The sequence below is a fragment of the Pelmatolapia mariae genome, linkage group LG12, assembly GCF_036321145.2.
Source record: "Pelmatolapia mariae isolate MD_Pm_ZW linkage group LG12, Pm_UMD_F_2, whole genome shotgun sequence".
Lineage (NCBI taxonomy): Eukaryota > Metazoa > Chordata > Actinopteri > Cichliformes > Cichlidae > Pelmatolapia > Pelmatolapia mariae.
Genome location: NC_086237.1, coordinates 28981091 through 29000723, shown reverse-complemented (window position 1 = coordinate 29000723; position 19633 = coordinate 28981091). Strand labels below are relative to the sequence as shown.

The following is a 19633-nucleotide window of genomic DNA, read 5'->3' as shown; positions in this document are numbered from 1 at the left end:
GTTTTTGGTGCAGAAACCTCTTAGCAAACGATTTCACTTAATGACTAACGGCAATCTCCAGCACATGGAGAACTGGTTGGAAAAACCGCATTTTTGTCTAGTGAGCCTTTGGTTGCCAAAGTGTCACTGACTAGTCTCCAGGCCTGTTTAACTCGGTCCCTAATCAGACAGGGGGGTGGCAGTGACATTAACAATGCCAAGCCCCACCTTAAAAACAGTTCAACTGGTTAGACTATCAATAAAATGAATTTAGTGTGCACTGAGTCTTTTCCTGTGTACTGAAATGAAATTAAATGTGAGGTATATTTTGGCTTTTGTATATCCCTCTTATTTAACTAAAGCAGCGTTTAGCTGATCCTTTCCTGCAGAGTGCTCAAAGATGAACAGAAACTTGAATATTATTATTATAAACCCAGGGATAAACTTTAAATACCAAGTTGTCTTTCAAAGGCATGAAAATGCCATTCAAATATAATTGAAACCAAGAACTCTAATGCAAATAGTTGTCATATTTTTGGTGCTTAACAGATACAGAGAGTGATACACACATGAGGCGGTACTTTGAATTTTTGACTGGGCACTTAAACATTTGCTTCTTAATTGTAACTTCCAAATTATTGTGTGTTCATTTAATAGCTCCAATTTCCAGGGTAATGTTTTAAAATGCAACTATTTTCAAACACTGGAGCAGGTTTTAACAGTTGATGAGTGTAAAAGCATTCTTGTATGTTTGTGTGTGTATTGTGTGTGTTTTTTAAAAGAAGTGAAGCTGAAGGGCAAGCTGAGAATTGATGGCTTGCTATAGGCAGAGTGGATACTTCTAATAGTAGGAGTTCCAATAATGCATTTTCTCCAGCTTCCCAGAAAGAGGTTAAAAAGAATAGTGACTTGTTTTTGTTATGAAACGGTTTTGTAACATGGTTATTGAGTTCAGCCTGTCTGCACTACTTATAAATGCAGCACTCTTACTGTACATACAGCTAGACTTTTCGCCTTGAGAGATGTTTTGTTGTAACGAGGACCATCACGGTAACAAAATGAGCCAACGTGTTTATTGCTCTGTCAGCCTTAGGCCTCTCGCTCAAGAGCACAAAGCCATAATAATATGGCGCGATGATGTTGAGGAGGAGCCCCTTGGAAGGCATTTTACTTCATTTTGAAAAACTCAATGGAGGTGTTAAGGTGCCGTATCAGTGATGTAATGACAGCTTTCAGTTTGCATTTATAGGTAGCAAATATGTCTCCTTGGGTTCCTTCACTGTGGCTTCTTTTGTCCAATTTGACATGCAACATAGAGGAGTTAGCGTGTAGAAATACATTGGGACTTGAAACCACAAGAGAACTGTTGGAAGGTTTTGACAATGTGGTGTAATGACACTGCATTTAAGAGAGTAAAGAATGTCTTTTGGCTTCCTCCGAAGTAGCTTCTGATTTCTATTTGACATGCTACAAAGCACTATTGATTGTTAGAGAAGCAGGGTGAAAACCTCTTCTTCAACAAATGGAAACTGCAAAGTAGGGGCCTCCACAAGCCAACACCTCCTGCTCATGCATACGTACATTTACACATACACAGTCTTGTGTTAAAAAACAAAAAACAAAAAAAAAACTAGAATGTGCCACTCTCGAGGGAACTGAGGGCTTAAGCCACCGAATAAATGACAGGTAATTTTCAGTTGAGAGTGGAGCATACAGGCGAGTGAGGCAATCAATCACTTTGGTGATCACCCATGCAGATTTCAGTTCTCTCTGGCATCATCAAGGCTGATGACATCGATAGACCGAGACGAGATTGCTTGACAAGTGTGTGAGAGAGTACTGTTCATATGGTAGGATAGGAGATTGATTTCCCAAAATAATAAAAAAGCACAAAATGTTACCATTGTTCAGACATTGGTGTGATCACTGATAAGTAGGTAGCAGTTACTTTTTTGTGAAATATATGAGAAGGATAGGCCAAGTTTTTTATGGATTTTTTTCCCCCAAGTGTGTCTGAGATGGCCACAGCTGGAGCAAAGTGGATCTATTGATCCTGGGAGTTTCATTTTTCAAACATAGTCATCTTTCAGAGCCAGCTTCGATTTTTGAAAAATATACAGTGCGCTTTCAGATAATTTTATGGCCTTTTTGTCACAGTATACAGTGGAAAGATGTGAGGAATTTCAAGGTAGGTGGTAGTTTGTGGAAGACGGATGGCTATACTTCTCAGATGAGCTGGAGCTATTTACTTTCCTGGACCGCGTGTTCAAACAGGGGCTGTGGGTCATAACTTTACAATGAATTGGTATTAATTAGTAATTCCATCAGATGAATTCTATGTAAAATGCTTCCCAGACACATCTTCAAATTGCTTGTTTTGTTCCATCGACAGTCCAAAACCCAAAAATATTATATTGGCTGTTGGCAAACCATAGGCATCAATCATTAGAATTGTTTCAAAACAGCTGTCTGCTGATGAATTTATGACATATTTATCCAGCACCACTTTCAAGATGAATTTCGCTGTGTCAGCAGTATACCCAGTGGATGATTTTAATTAGAAAAGATGAGATTCGATACATTTTAGCTCTTTTTTTCAAATATCCACCATCTATCAAACACATTTTGACTTGTAACTAACAGTTATTTACATTAAAAGTTAATCATTTTGTTTACAAAATGTCAAAGAAGTAAAATGACATTGAACCCGAGGCAGCCTTTCCAAATTGATCATTCTGTCAGGCCAGCAGTTCACAACCCCAAAGAAAAGGAGAGAAAGGCTTATAAATGTTTGCCTTTTCACCTTGAAACCATTGATACAGATAAATTACTGATAAGCAAAAATGACTGCAGATTAATTTTCTGTCACTCTGCTAATTGTTTCACTGCTAGGAAGAATATTGTTTAAAAACTCTGCATTACACTGCAAAAGAAAAGGCCTAGCAAAATCTTTTACTTAAGAAAGACTTTTACTAAATTACACTTGGTTGGTTAATCTCTGCACGCCCTCTATTAGCTCTGTGTTTTTGTCTATTTATTTATTTTTATGAGTTAATAATTTGAGATTGTGACCTTTTGCTTTCTTTGCTTTACCCTCTGGTCCTCTGTCCGTGCTCTTCTTTCTCCTACAATTTTCAGGTCAAAGTAATAAGCCGGAAAGAGGCTGCGAAAGGCGAAAAAATGATTATGAGAGCAATGAAAAGAGCATCACTTGTGTTGGTTGCTTACACTATAACCTCAGAGAAACGGAAAGAGAGAGCGAGAGAGTCAGATGCTATTAGATTATACAAACAAAAAGCTTACTGCCCACAGTGTCTCATCGTGGGTAGTCAAGTGGTCAGGGAGCGGTTATGTCATCACTGACAGTTGATGCCCCGTGTTGCCCAGCAGCAGGCCATGGTAACACCACACACATGAACACCCCGCTGGTCTTTAAAGGTCTGCTTGTTGTGTGGACTTGACAACAACACACATACCAACACAAACAAGCCTGTCCTTCTGTTGTGACCCGCTTTGACTTCCACGCTAGGACTCTTCTGCAGGGGATGAGTGGGCGTCAAAGATCGGCCTGTCCTGTCTTAAGTGCAAGTGTAAACGGGAACGACTCGTTTCCTAAATTTCAACATCAGAGTTGTGTCTCGCCGAGGGGCTTTTATCATGTCGTCCTTTTTGAAAGTTTAATACTGAGTGCTTTAATCGTGGACGTAGCACAATTATTTTATGATGCTAACACAGTGAGTCTTTCTTATGGAACTTTACGCTTCATTAAATAAAAATTATCTGTTGAGAATGTTATTTCATTTGCTTTGAAGTCTTGATCGAAGCAGAAGAACCTTTCATATTTCAGAGGATTTCCTGCAACTGCCAAAGAAGTCACTTCTTATGCAAAGCTGCTGGATAGGCATGAAGATGGATTGTTAATAGAATGTGTTGCAGTGTGTTCAGTAATCATTATTAATCTCTGTGTCGGCGGATTCTTTCTCAGCTCGGCCCAGTGTTCATAAAGCTCGGTTAATTAGACTGATTGATTAGATGGTGATGATTCAGAGCTCTCATCACAGCTCCTCATCCCGTCAGCTCTCTAATAAGATCAGATTGCGCTCATATTCACGTATTCCCCTGTGCACGCACCCACACACACCCACCGAGCTTGTTTAGCCTGTCATGCCACCTCCCCGTCTTTCTCATCTTTGCGACTGGCTGTCTGTCACATACATATTCAGACAGGATTTACAGGCATGAAAGAAGCAGCCAGGCTTGCCAAAGCTATACACTGAAGACCAGAAGCTACATTATGTTAACATGAAAAGATTGCAAATCTCTCATTCGCCCTTATTCGCCTCTCCCCTTTCTTCTCCCTTGTCTCTCACTGGTATCCATCCTGTTTTCCAGTCTCATCATGTCTCATAAATATGACTTGTCTCCCTGTTTAGCCAAGAAAAACATTGCAATGGATAGCGGGAGTTTAGGAACCTCACATCTGTCTAGACTGTACTGTGTTCTTGACCTACATGTGCGCTCCATGCGTCTTTTTGTGGACCTTTGTGATTACTTTCATGTCTGTATGGGAAACAGCATACACACAAATGTATTCGCAAACTTAAATGTGAATCAGCTTTGCTAAAGCTTTAGCAGCAGATCAATATTCATGCAAGGCACCAAGCAAACCGCCCTGCACTTAGTGCACAGTGCCTGCTCATCAGCACAGTAAAGAGACTCTCCCTAGCTGTAGTAAAAGTTTATGACTTTCCGTGTTGCTTTTGTCTCCAGGCAGCGGATATTACAGAGGATGATAAGTATTCATTTAGATTTTTGCCAGATCACCAGTCCTTCGTGTCAATACAGCCCATCTGAGCTCTTTAAAAAAGAGACAAAGTTTGGTGTGTGTACATGTGTGCGCATCTAAATGCGTGTGTGTTCCAAGGCTGTGATGAACCCAGTGCAATATCACCCCTAAGAGAGTATTTATGGAGAAAATGATTACCTTGGAAAAAAACAGAACTTTGATGAAAATTGTCCCACTTCAATTTGTACCTGGAAGGCTTGCAGTTGGTGTCCTTGTTTATGGGTAATATTGGAAACCTGTAAAACTCAACAGTACCAGATGCTTTCATAAAGAAATCACAATCATCAGTGGCCTTTGATTGGGTTTTTGTAGTGCGCCTGAGCTTCTTTTTCCTGGAAAATGGTAGCGCATGAAAAACTGGGACTGCAGCTGCAACTAAATTTTGCGTGGGTATTTTTTTTTAATAGAAGGCCATATTAAACAAAGTATTGACCTGCTAGGCCCTGGAGTGAGTATTAGGCTGCGCTGTCATAAATCTTCTGAGAGGTAAGACTACTCTCTAAACCTGATCGTCCATAGCTTTTTAAGCTCCCTTTGAATCCCACCTTCACACTAAGCAAAAGTAGATACTCAGTACCTTAATCTTCCCTTATATCTCCTTTTTCTTGCAAAATCGATTCAAATTTAATTCCATGGTCCACTCAGTTGTCTAGCCACCATCGCAGTTTCACTGTGTCTACACAGAAAGCAGAGCATGAGCAGCATGTTTAGCAGAAAAGCAGCAGTGAGCTCTCTGTCTGTGTATTTTCACAGTAGGCGTTTAGATGTTGAGTGTAGGTTATCTGTGTTTTGGAAGTGCGCACAGCCCAATGCACAGTGACAGGTGGATGGGAGGTCACGCTTCACACCGACTGGCTCCAGTAAGTAATTAACCTACTGTATATAACAAAAAAAAAAGGATGTAGCCACCATTGGGCACACATTGGCTTCCTGTTTTTGAAGCCTCTAGCATTGTAGTCTATACGATCTTGTTTTTTCCAAAGCTAGAAGTAACCATATGTGGAAAAAGGGGTTAAACGCTAAGCTGTCTGCTGGCAGTAACAGCCAAAGTGCATCCGTACTCTGTGTAAGGGCATCAGACAAACAGATATCGGGTAATTTGTGCCAGTAACCTACCAAATAGCTACTAGCAACTGTGAAAGACACTGAAAGTGGCCACAGCCCAGATAATGGGAACTTTAAGGCTCAATGCAACTCACATGGGTGAGTTCACTTCCTGTGTAGTTGTCATGAAGCGAAGAAATTTTAGTAGACCAAATCTAGTTTTTTTTAAACCAGGCTGTGAAAGCGTTTATTGCTACTGAAAGAACATCAGGATTGACTCTCTTTTGGAACCAACCTCAAACAAGCCACTGGAGGGACTACAGTTTTTAGCACTTTCCCATTAGCCTTTTTTATCACCCTGTTAGGTTGCTTGATTTTGAGGGTGGAAAAAATTAGTTTTTCCAAGAAACTCTATTTCCTCATGTGTATGTGTTGGATGAATAACAGTCTCTCTCGGTGATTGAACTGGCTTTATCTGGCTTTATCTATGTGTGTGTTTCTGAAATATGTCCGTAAGAAAGCAAGAACTTGTGGAAAGATGTATTCATGATGTGTTGTTTTTGTTGGTAAAGAATGAATAGTTTTAACGGGAGATGAAAATGAACAAAATCTGGAAAGAAAAAAATCTTTCTGATCTTTCGGTTTCCATCTCTTAACCTGACGTTTGATGGAGGCAAACAAGTTGTATGATTGACCGTATTGACAAGCTTAAATAGCCTTATTGGATGAGAAGTGGCCCTTGGGTGCTGCCACAGCGTTTTGAAAAGAACAGGCGGCCAGACAAAAAACCACACATTCATGTACAGCACTACCCCTTTTTGCTACCACAGCACTCTTAACAATTACCTTCCAGCTCTTTAACACACACACACACACACACACACACACACACACACACACACACACACACGCACACACACAAAGGCTATCTTTATGACTGCAGCATTTCCACCATTCCAGCTTGCTGTGTTTTTCTGCTTTCCTTACCTCCTTCACCCAGAGACCATTAAACTAGATCCCTTCTAAAAGGCTTTAAGGTCTCTCTTGGCTAGCCACTACTTCTCCAAAGCTCTGCCATGACTCTTTTCATGTTTTTAAATCAAAGTCCATGAAAAGTTGAGGGGGAGGAGTGGGAAGCAAAGAGAAATTTGGGATGGGTTTTTGTGTTTGTGGGTTGGAGACAAATCTTAGTTGTAAACCCATATGGTGTTACTCACATTCACACAGGGACACACACATGCACGCACACTCACATACACGGGCTTAATCTGATACGGTACATGGCCTCCTGGCCTGTTCTGCTCTGGTGGGATTTAACTTTTTTTCCTTCCCTGTCTCCCTTCTCACCTGCTGAGAGTTACTTTAGATTTGTAACCTGCTCTCTTGTGCGTCCATACGCGTGCGCACACACTTGACTGCGCCCACACAGTCCTGCAACACAAACAGCCGTATGAAAGACAGTCTGGAGGTGACGTCTGCTATGACTCCTTGACTCCCTCACAGACGGTTCTGATTTAGGGATCGAGGTGGTGTGCGGCTTTTTGATTTTGCTGGTAGTCAACCTGAAAATGTTTTCCTTGATGGTTTTTTGGCAGAGGCCATGTTGGGAGAGCTGTGGCCAGCTCACTTCACCTGCCAGCTGCTCAGATTAGGCTGGTCCAGCTGGAGTTTTTTTAAGTTTCATACTCAAAAGACAACTCTGCTTTACTCTTCTCCATATCTCTACCTGGCCCTGCAGATCCGGATCCATATGCATCAGTGTCTCCAAGTGGGATAGCTTACTCACCTTCACTTAATCTTTCCTGACTGAGTGGGGAAGGGAAGTGTGGTGGGTTCAACCTGAGGCACCTTTAAGGTGCATCCAGTCATTGATTGCACTGAAAAACCACACTCTGTCCAAAGCTCAAAAAGTACTACAGCTTGTATATACAGCAATGTCCAGGAAGAACACTTGTTCTGTTTTGTAGAAGGATTTAAATATTACACTGGAAAAAGGAATTCCTTCAAAAGCTGCACCGAACCTCATATACTGCCCTCCTTAGCACTCCTTTTTTGATGATTCAGTCTATTTACTCTAAACAGGGCATAATGTTTAAGGCTGCTTAAGAAGGTGACTGTGTAGGTTCTAAATTACCCAAGTCATACAAGTGTTAGGCGTTTGAAAAGAAGGCAGAATTGGGACTTCTTTTTTTTGGATTGTGAAGATGTTTCACCTCTTATTCAAGAGGTTTCTTCAGGTCTAAAACAACTGATTGCGATTCTCAGGGATTTAACCCCTAGTGGTTTTGCTCTCTTGGAGGCAATTCTGTTTGTTGACTCATTATTGATTATGTGAGTAGTCAGATGAGCCAAGGTGTGTGTGGTTGATCTCGCCTTGTGAAAGGAAATTCCCTCCGTAAAGGGATATGGACTAGAGCTCTTCACACGTCAAACTGTTGTCAAAATGAGCTGAACGTTATGGATTTGTGTTGGCAATATACATATATTGTTATTGTTGTATATTGTTTTTTGTTTTTTTTGCCTCAGGTGTTGACACAAGTTGGTGTCATTGATATTACAATATGACTTTATAGCGGTTTATAGCAGTAATACAGAGGAAGATTCTGATTTTGATATCCTTATGTTCTGTAGTGTAGAAAATCCTCCTGTCGACGTGCAACATTAAATATAGATATAACTCTGCATGTGGGTTGATCAATTAGTATGTAAATCTACAGCCACACTAGCAGCTCTGTGAGAATGTTTGTAATTTTCAGAATTTTTGGCTATGTGCAAAAAAAGAAAGTTCAAATGGTTAATATTACCTTTGCAGGTATTCGATTCAAAGTAAAGGACAAATTTCAGCTTGATACGCGCACTACATTTTAAAAAAAGGTTTGCTGTTTATTCAGCAAACTATTGCTGAGTCCTGATTTAAAACACAATGAAAGTAGAGACAACTACCACCCACAGAGCACAGTTAAATATGGCAAAAAGTGTAATTTTCAAACGCCAGCTTTTGTTTTTACCTGGTAAAATTAGATGCTCAGAGGTCTGCTCCTGGATCATCTTTTTAGTTGCTGGATTGTAACCTTAAAAGCTATTCTCACATTTCCAGTCACAGTTCTTTAGGAACCATTTTACACTTTAAAGGCACTTTGGCTCCATACTGATAAGGTAAAAGACAAAGCTTTTAGCTTCATACGAGGTGTTTTACCCAGATAACTTGACTTGGTGAAAGATAAATGGACACCTTGTTCTTTCTTTTTGTGATTTCTTTCCCCCCTTGAGTTTTCCATCTTACTCTACCTCGACTCAGTAACCTTTAAAGTAGCCTTGTGAGGGGGAGCGGGGCAGTGAGGCAGGGAAGAAGAAAGAGAGAGACAGAGCGGTGTAAGGGTTTGAATGTAGGACAGCATCAAGGAAATGAAGAGTATACAAGTATATAGAATGATCAGTAAAGAATTACAAATAAGTAGTTTGATCAGCCTCAGACGTGACACTATGGGAATAGGTTGCTAGTATTAGATGTCTGATCACAGTTCTACATTGACAAGAGGTTTGACCATAGAGGACATGCAGTACTGTGCAGGAGTACAGTGAAAAATGTGGAAAAATCTTACTGACTGATGATGCTGCAGTGAAGTAGTTTGCAGTAGCCTTCTATGTGTCCCTTTGAGTATTCTTAAACTATCCTGCCTTTCAGTGTTTTTTAGGCATGAGTGCTTCTTCCAGACTTCTAGTAATTTAGAATAAAAATATGGAGCTGTTTATTTCCTTTGAAACATATCAGATATATTTTAGTCTCAGTGCACTGAATCTGTTAAGGAAATGTTGGTGTCTGGATGCATCCATTCCTATTTGATGGGCTTTTTGAACATTCCGATGTACTTTTCCTGACTTGCTTTTGGGGAATCTCAAAAGTAAATATGGATGATTTTGACAGAGACGCCTAGAAAGCATGATTATTTCTCTCTAATGTTCTTTGTTGTTTGTTTGCTTTGTTTTCTCAGTTAATCAGTGCTGTCAGTTCTCTCTCTCTTTTTTCGCCTCTTATTTTGTCTTTGTGATTGATGAAGAATTTGAGGAAGCGCTGAGGAAGCCGACAGAGAGGACAAACAATCTTCCACATATTGTTGCAGTGTTGAGTGTAGTGAAGGAGGTGAAGGTGCTATAAATGCCCTTATTGATGACTACAGTGGAAGCTGGTGGAAATGTTCTGCTTCCCTATTGATCTAAGATCCATTATGAGCGGTTAGTAGACAGCTGGGTGAATGATGGGGAATGGTCTATCCATCATAAGTCGATGCCCACAGTGCTTGGCACACACTTTTGACTTCTTTTTTCCTTTTCTCCCCACTGATTCTCCTTTTCTCGCTCCTTTTCTCTTCTGTTGATCAACACAAAGCCTGTTGGAATAAGAGAGCAGACATTTTGGCTCAAATCTGACAGTACCAGTCTGCACACGCTACTGTTGAAAGGCACTCTTAATAGAATTTTTATTCATTATTTATTTATTAAGCTGGCAAGGTCATCTTTAACAGCAATCTGCACAAGACAGAAAAATGGGAATCCTGATGTTTTTCGCTCTGATTTTAACATGTTGACTCTCAAAATCTGAATGAATGAAACATGTTGGATGAATCCTTCTCTGCTCTTCTGTTTTCCAGGTCACTGATCAGTCTGTGCGGGCAGTAGCAGAGCATTGTCCCGAGCTGCAGTTTGTTGGCTTCATGGGATGCCCCGTGACCTCTCAGGGAGTCATCCATCTGACTGCGGTGAGCATGACAACTATTCTTTACTTGCATTGCCGTAGTTTACCTTGAGTCCTCAGTGTGAAGGCCCAATCTTCAGAGCCACAGCAGTGTGTTTACTTACAGTAAAGTAAGAGTGCATCCTGTTGAGCCACTTTAAAGAAGACTAATTTCTCTTTTTCACAGTAATTACTTGTAGCAGTAAATGTCACCACAAGTTCTGGCGTGACCAACATTTTTGTCTAATCCTGTTACTACAGGTCAGCTCTGTGCATTGCCACAGGCCATGCATTGTCCCCAGGGGGGAAGTTTAACTTTTGGAGAGTAAACTCAGTACGCCGGTGTGTATTTTATCTCAGACTTAGTTTTGAAGTTATTTCTCGTTAACTTTTAAATCTCATGAAAGCCTAATGAGATGAATCCTAATAATACACTGCTGTTCTGACTACACCCTGCTGTTTGGATATTACCATGCTAATGAGCTCCGTGCTTAAAGGCGTTCCATGCCATATAAACATGGACACACATGCACCCACACGCGGTGATTGCCTGAATTGAATTCACCAGAAAAACACTGCACCTTATTTTTCTTCTCATTTATTTCTTTTCCCCCAGCCTAACACCCACATAGGACTTTTGTGCACCCACGTGCGGATGTGCATGTCATGTCCACGTCCACGCATGCTCGTGTAATACAATTCCATTTGTGTTCGATGTACTCCGGTGTACACTTGAGTGTGCGCGTACCTCTGTGGACCTATGTGCTCCCATTCCTCCTCAAATGCAATTACAGTTGTGTTAATAGGACTGAGGCACCCGATGCCACGCTGCATTATTAGATTAAACAGCAGATTAATTTGTGCTCATGCTTTTGGCCCCCTATCATCTCTGCAGCCTCTGCTGACCTTGGCCATGGTGTTGTAGACAGACAGTAATGAAGCCAGCCAGTCATAACAGCATTAGCATACATGGAGGTGGACGCGTACATACACCTCCGCCCTCACGCACGCACACAGTCTAGCATACCTCATTATTATTTATTACAGTATTAACCAAGGTGAAGTTTTAGGAGTTCAGGTGAACAAGTTCATAATTCTGATAATGTTTATATATTTTTTTTTTTGGGAAAGATGCAGATTTGTCACACAAGGCGAGGCTAAAAGTCCTGGAAGGACAAAGACAAAAACCAAATTCATAGTAGCTTGTTTTGATTGTGTGGTCGCCCAGTCGACTTCAAACTGCACATGTTAAAATTTCACAGACAATTTTGGCTTAAAATTGTCTGGTAGTTGTGTTATTGGCAGTGGTTAGCAACTCTACTGGTAAATGTACCTCCGGAGAAGCTATGGAGTGGACTTTGTGGTAAAACTTTTGTTTACTTTTGTCTTCGAAGTACAAAAAAACCGCTTTCAGCCTCATCACGTCTTTCATTATGCGATGTAACCCACGTACACACATAAAAAAAATATATAAATAAAGAATATGTTGCATTATTGTAACAATAACAGCAAAATAGTTTAACCCAACCCCACTCTTTAATTGATAAGAAATTCTATGCTACGTGACTGTAATTGTGCTATATGAGACTGAAGAAGTCACTGGGATGGAGTGAGGAAATGTTTCTCCCACTGAATACACAACATCCAGATGAACCGAGTCAATTTTCTGGGATTTATGCTTCATGTTAATGTAAAAAAAACCAAACAACTTGGTCATTATGTTATTACTAAATGATTCCAAGCGCTCAAATTCTAACTATACTGTAACTATATTTGATTGAGAGCACTTCTTCATGCCTTACTCAAAATTTAATGGCGCTCGTTCTTGTTGCTCACAATTAAATCAAAAATAACTCGCTTTTTCTTGAAGGGAGTTGCTATTTAAGCGCTGGAATGATCTTAAATTCCGAAATGTGGTGGGCTGGAAATGTTTCAGAGATAACATTTTATTCATTTGGTTTGATTCATCTCTTTCTGTCTCTTTTCTCTTAGCCTCCGTTTTGCTGTCTCTTCCTCTCTCCATCCCTCTATAATCTCTGACAGTAATTATCTCATTTAGCAGTTGATTCCTCCTCTCATTGATTCCCACTCGGTCCCAGCCACTGTCGACTGAAAATCATATTCTCTCTTTTAGAATCGTTGCATTTCTGATGACTCCGTGGACCCGCATGCCATTCCAGGACTGTAGCGCTGCTCTCTTGTTCGATTATTGCACACTCCCTCCCACTTTCTTCCTCCCTCGATCGCTCTCTCTTTCTCTCCCTCTTGCTGATAATCTTCCTAGCCTCCTCACTTGCTACTCAGCTATGTGCAGGAAAAAAAAGAAAGAAAGAAATCCATTACTTTTATTAACTTCTCTCTTATGACACACTCATTTCAGATTGATAGCCTTTTTATACCGACATTTCAGAAATTAATGTATGAGAAAATCAATTGAAATCATATTTTCTAAATCAAGTGAGCCGATGGTAGAAATAGGCCACCCGCGGTGATAAGTTCGATGCAGATGGTCTGTAGAGTAACTGTAAAGCTGTAGCATTTACGCTCCTCTGATGGTTTTGCCGAGTTTCAGTATCACAGGAGCTGTGCTGATCCGTGCTGATGTGCAACACAAGTCGATATTTGTAGCGAGGCGCTGTTTGATAAATCATCATCTTGTTAATAACTAAAAGGCAAAATCAAGATCTCTGCTGGCTGTGAGCGTAAAGCTTTCTAATGGAAAAACAAGTAACACTTTTCCTTTCTGGCTGTAAATTAAACATTACATGCTGTTTCAAACGTGAGAACAAAAACTGATGATTTTAAGAGTAAACGCGTGTCTAATGTGGCTTAGTGTTTTACTGTGCCAGGGATATACTGTAAAAATTTATTTACGGCTGCTTTTAGATTAAAGCTCAAAGTTGGCTCGAAGCTCTTGACATTAATAAAAGTTTTATTGATGAGGCTTGTCACATCCCAAAGCTGTATAATGGATACAAAACATCTTGGGGTGGAGGCTTTGTGGGTGTCCCGAAGCTTTCAGCGATTCGGCGCTCTCCCTCTCAGCAGCTAATTTGAGAACTTTATGTATATGTGTTCGTCTGTGTAGATCCGCTTGAGATTAATCATTTTCCTAATTCGGTTTCAGAGGGTTCACTCTTTAGTGAAGTCTGCGAGAAGCTGCAGAGGTGGAAGCACAATAGGTTTAGTGTGTGCGTCTTTGGGTGTAGGCGTAAAAGGGTGGAAGGTTCGCTCTGCAGATGCGATTGTGTGTCTGTGCGTATCGTTGAGAAAATAGATTTGCGTGTATCTGAGATGTGGATGCATGCAGTGTTTTCTGTGCTGTCTCTTTTCCTCTCTGGCAGTCTCTGATGCACTTTGCTGTTACCTGCACCAGCAGAGTCATTATAAAACTCTTTAAACAGTGCCGTTACCTGTTTATGTCTCTTTCTCTCTCCAATCTCTTTCTGGCTTTAGTCTTTGTCACTCAGTATGTATCTCTTTGTCTTTTACTCATGTGGTATGTGTTTTTGTCTTTCTCGCTCACATACACACACACACACCCTCCCTCTGTCTCTCCATCTTCCTGTCAAGTGGTGCTCTTTTCTTCTGGTAGTGATTAAGTCCAAGGTCGGCTCTATCAGAGAGCCAGTGTTTGAGAGCAGCTCTGGGTGCCAGAGAGCCTTCATTCCCCGGGCCTTAGATGTCCCACTGATGGCTTCCCTTTGCTTGTCATGCCTACTCACAATGCTCCTCCTCATACATCAGCCTATCGCTGCCCTAAGACACCATGGGCCTCAAAATGTCTTTGTGTGTGTGTGTGTTTGTGTGAAAGTTCCCGCCCTCGGCAGAGGGAGATGAGGCCAAACACATAACAAATGGAGAGACTGTTGAAGAATGTGTCAGACATGAAAAGGGGTATATTTGGAGACTGTAATAGCTATGTGTTGTCTCCCTCTGATGTGCAGAACTTGGATGTTTCTGGTCTTAATTTGGGGCCTTGTAGATTAATTCAGCCGTGCTGCTCCAGTGGTTTTTGTTGTTCTTCTTGAGAAAAAGTTAGGACCTTTGAGAAATGCTCTCTAAATTTGACAGAATTGGACCGTGGGTAATACCTCATTCTCTCTGTGTGTTTATGAGCAAATAAAACAGTCTGGTTTATGACAGGGAAGCTATTTAATTTCATAACCAGCATCATATGTTCTATCCATCGTGGTGGCTCAGTGGAGTGGTATGCACTCGCTACATCTTGACTTCAAATTTGGCTTACAGCATATGAATGAATGAAAAAAGAAAGAGAGGGAGAAAGAAGTAAGAAGTTATTGATTTCTTTTAATTTTATTTTTTCTGTTAGTTCCCACAAGCAGAATATGAAAAAAATCACAAAGGTTAAGATACAAGTCTTCACCCACTGCCACCTTGGAGCCCTCCACTCCGCCGCTCCCACCCCACATCGAAAAAAGTGGTGTCTGCCGGCCTCTTATCGCCCCCACCCCCCTCACTGGAGCACAGAAAATACATAATCAGAGTGCCCTGTGTCAAACTGATAACCCCCAACACAAACCAAGAAGTAAGTGTGTTTGTGTTCACATTTATGTGTACATATGTGCGCGTGACTGTGTACTCGCGCATGTGTGTTGTGTCTCAGGGGTGGTAGAGAGGATAAAGGGGAAAGAAGCAGCAGAGGGGATTTGGATGAAAAAAAGGTAATGGGGTTGTGGGGGTCGCAGAATGAGTCGAAAAATTGTAATAATAATTTTCTTGACTGCTGTATGGAGGAGATTGGGGGATTTATGAATATAATGAGGAGAGAAGAGCCTAAGGATGATGTGTGTCTCTTGCAAGAGTAATTGAAGAATAATTCATTTGGCTGTAAGACTTTTAACTCAGAGACAGACAGAGATAGAGAGGTTTTTGACCTCTGGAGGGAGGGATATCATGTCTCATTATTGGCCTAACTAGTGTCACTGTGCCGTGACTGCCAACCAGTGCTGTCACTTCGGTTTGTGCGTGCGTGCATGTGCGTGTGTCTATATGGCCATTTGGCAGGAAAAACCAACCGTCTCTATCTCCTTGAGCTTTTTCCTCACCACTGAGTTTGTTATCAAGACCAACACATGCAGGATTAGTGACTGAAAGGGAGAAACAGAAAGTGAAAAGGGGGGTAGGAGAGGGAAAAGAAGTGATAGACAGTAGATGGGCACGCGACAGATAAAGAGCAGAGTTAACCACACATACACACATACAGGGATCAGCTCACTGGTCCATGGCTGATGCAGACAATGTATTTGTGATATCAGATCCATGGCCTGTACCATTTTTCTTTTTTTTTTGTTGTTGCCTCAGTCCTTTTTCAAATATTCATATCATTCTGTCTGCTCAGGTCTGTATGCTATTAAATGCGTGTGTGTGTTTTTCAGAGTGTGTGTCTGGAAGGTTGGGGGGGGGAGCAATTGTAGGATGTGGTGGGTGGGTAGGGGGGCTGGGCCATGATTTAGGCTTACCGCAGAGGGATTGTCTCGACACAGCTTTCTTCTGTCTGACTGAACTGTCTGGGATGTTCCGATATGGAAAAAAAAAAAAAGCCGACAAAGACGGCGCGTGTATGCATGAGTGCGCACTCGTATTCACCTAGTGACACCGCTGCCATTCGTCCCACCTTTTTGCCCCTGCTTCAGCCTGTCTCGCACAGTCCCAAACACATGCGGACAGCCGAGCAGACACCTCAGCAACACCTTGTGACTTTGACTTCTTGCTCAGGACTTTGAATACACTTGAAAGTGACTGGCTAAACTTTGTCTAGGCGATTTCGACTCTTCTCTATTCATGTTTGGCGGTCTAGGAATTTAAATGCTGATAGTTTTACTTAAAAAAACAAAAACAAAAAAAAACCAGTTCTTGCAAGCATGGGCTTTTTTTTTTCTTTGGTACATTGAGACCTGTTTTAACTGACCAAATTCACATAGTAAATCTTGATGTGGTAAAAAATTTACTACAGTAATGAAACAGCAGCAGCTCATATTTTCCAAATCTAACATGTTCGGTATTTATGACTAAAACAATGCTCACTCTGTCTGTGCTTTTTAAATGCCATTCCGCTTCATGTAAACTGGGATACTGAGGTTGATGGACAACTACAGCCATGAACTCATGCTGTTTTTGTACCAGTGCTCAATGACATCATATCCTCTGCACGGGGTCTACCAGGCCTCAACTTCCTGCTTGGCATCGTCAGCGTTGTGTAAATATATGTAGTAATGGCACAGGTAGTTATAGCTCCGTAGTCTGGCACGAAACACACACTCACACTGACTGTATGACATATACTAATGTAATAAAGTGCCAAATCAACCTCTTCAAATTTCAAACCTGTGCTTATGCTTGGCTGAAGAACATCTTTGTAACAGCCAGTTATTTTTTTCCCCCCCATTGAACATGATATTTTGTATTTGACCTCTGACTGAGGCTTTTCTTTTTCTTTTCTTTCTTTTTTTGGGACAAAAGCTTCTAATTAGAGCAGGCAAAAGCCAAACGGCTTGTAGCGTGGCGATCTCAACTGGTCATGTGGAGTGAATTAAACAACCTCTTTTTATAAAAACGTGTTGCTGCACCTTCGTCTCAGACCAGAACAGCTTTCTCATTCAGCTTTTGTCATTTGTCTTTGCTTTTCTCTTTATTTTTGGATGGATGAGTTTGAGCAATACATGAAATGATTTGGAGCTGGAATCTCATTAAATTGAGATTCACATCCTTTGTTGTGATTTTCAGATTTGTCACATTTTACGTTTTCAGTGTTGTTTCTACTTTGTAGGAAATAATGAAATTAAAGTTTGATTTTTATGACTTTAGAAAAATGTATTCATTGGTATTGAAGTTTAAAATATCCCGTCATTTCCAATATGTATTTAACTACTTATGATTACAGTAATGCTTTCATAACTATATCCTTAATATTGCTGTAGATATAAATAATTATATTGTAACGTTTGTCGTGCAGTTATTTATCAGTGAAATAAGTATTCAGACAGTGATTAACAGACAGAGAAAAATGGGAAATTCCTGTATTATAAGGGCAGAAATGACAAAAGAAACAGTCTATATAAAATAAAGTAAAATAAAGCACCTTAGTAGAGTAAACTGGCTCAATAAAATAGAAAAAAAATCTCAGTAAGTGAAATAACTGAGATTCATAGCAGAAGGGCGATACAATACAGTGATATTACAATATTGTATTGTAATATAATATAATATATTGTATTTGTTTAAGCAAAAGTCCATAAAGGTTTGCAAAAATATTTCTTAAATAGGCAAAAATAAAACTGTTCATTATACATGATTGGAGCGTGTTATAGCATTCAGTTATGGGAGCAGTATTATTTAAGTATCATGCCAACAATACACTGTAGTGCTCTAATGGTTTCATATATTTTTTAATTGGGCTCCCTAATCTATGCCAATACAATGTTTTTGATAAATTTGTAAAAACTCACTCTGAACCTTTAAATGAAAACAGTTGAGTATAAAGTAAATTAGATGGAAGTAAAATTTATTCAATGTGAGCTATAAGTTCTTCGAAATTGTAGTTTATTACAGTGTTTCATATGACTCTCCTTAGATGCTTTGCACCACTGAATTCTGTCCATGTAAACATGGGTTCATATATTATTCCTATAATTGCTGTGCACATAAATTCCTGCACCATGCATGTGTTCGCGGGCCTCAGAGCAGCTGGATTTTGTAGGTTTTCCCTGTTTTTTATGAACGGCATGAATAATTATCCAGGTGTTGCTGCCAACTCAGAGGAGACGAGTCAGACTCTGCCTAGTTACAGACCTCAGCCAACGAGGAGAAAAACCTGCCGAAACACTCACCAAATCCCTGCTCTGTATTCTCTTGCTCTGTGCCTCTCTCTCTGTCTCTCACTAGTTTTCTCTCTGTGTGTTTTTCTCTGTTTCGGTCTCTTTTGCCGCGGTGTGAGTTTAAAACTTGTTTTTTTTTTTTTCATCTTGCTCTATGGCTCGCATGCTTTCTCCTTGCCCTTTCTCTCCATTTATTTATTTGTTTTTCCTTTTTTTTTTTTTTGAATCACACAAATACTTGGGTGTAAAACAAGCTATAATATGAGAGGAAGTTATTAAATACGCTGGGAGTATTAAAACCTTTCAGGTTTAAATCAGATTATATCTATCAGCAGTGCAGAAGCAAACACTCGCACTGTAGCCTTGTTTTTTTTTTGGGTGAGACTTTTCATTTAATGGATGTTTTTCTTTTGGCAGATGTCTACTAAAGTGTGGAATTTATTCTCATGCTTGGATAAACAAAGTCTCAACCGTGACTCTGTCTCTTCCTTCTCAGGAAGATTTCTGCTAAGTTTTTAGTATTTCTGCAACCTAGCTACACACTCAGCCAATCAAAACTCACACTGGTTGGCCTGATTTCTCATTGGTTATCCACATCAATGAAACTGTTTCTATTGGTCGTAGTAAAAAAAATTACATTTAGCAGACATAAGCAGTTTTGAAGATTTGGAGAACAAATACTGCTTTTGATGCTGGGGCTTTTAAAATTTACTTCAAGCTTATTAGTCATACATACTGAATGCAAATAGCTGTCTGTGTGTGAGTAAAAGCGTCTGCTGTGGATGGTAATGATTTTCGTAGTGTGAGTGCGTGTCTGTTGTGGTGAATATTTGGGGTGTTGGTCACTTAGCCCTACATCAAGGTTTGAAGTATGCTGAGCAGATTTGTGTTCCCACATGAGTAAACCAAGTAGAGACACACAGACAAGACAGATGGACATACGCACGCGAACACACACTGGCACGCACGCCCCGATCAGCGCCATCCTGAATGAATAATTTAACACTTCGATCCAACGCCGGCCACAGGGGCACATGACAGTTTTTGTGTAAATGTGGGTTTGTGTGTTTCCGTGTGCTTGTCTTTGTGAACATCTATGATAAACCACATAGTTTGGGGTTTTCCCCCTTTCATTACATACTATTGTTTATCATGTCAGTTCAGCTGTCCCCGGTGGTTACTGCCGCATTCTTG

The 19633-nt window shown here is 40.4% G+C and overlaps 1 protein-coding gene across 2 annotated transcripts in view; it reads left to right on the top strand.

Moving 5' to 3' along the window:
* The window catches only part of fbxl17 (F-box and leucine-rich repeat protein 17), a 227464-nt gene that overhangs the window by 64837 nt on the left and 142994 nt on the right, over window positions 1-19633 (top strand). For both annotated transcript variants that reach the window (XM_063490430.1, XM_063490431.1), the window contains exon 7: window positions 10519-10626. In XM_063490430.1, coding sequence (XP_063346500.1) covers window positions 10519-10626 — 108 coding nt within the window. The remainder of the gene's footprint in view (window positions 1-10518; window positions 10627-19633) is intronic.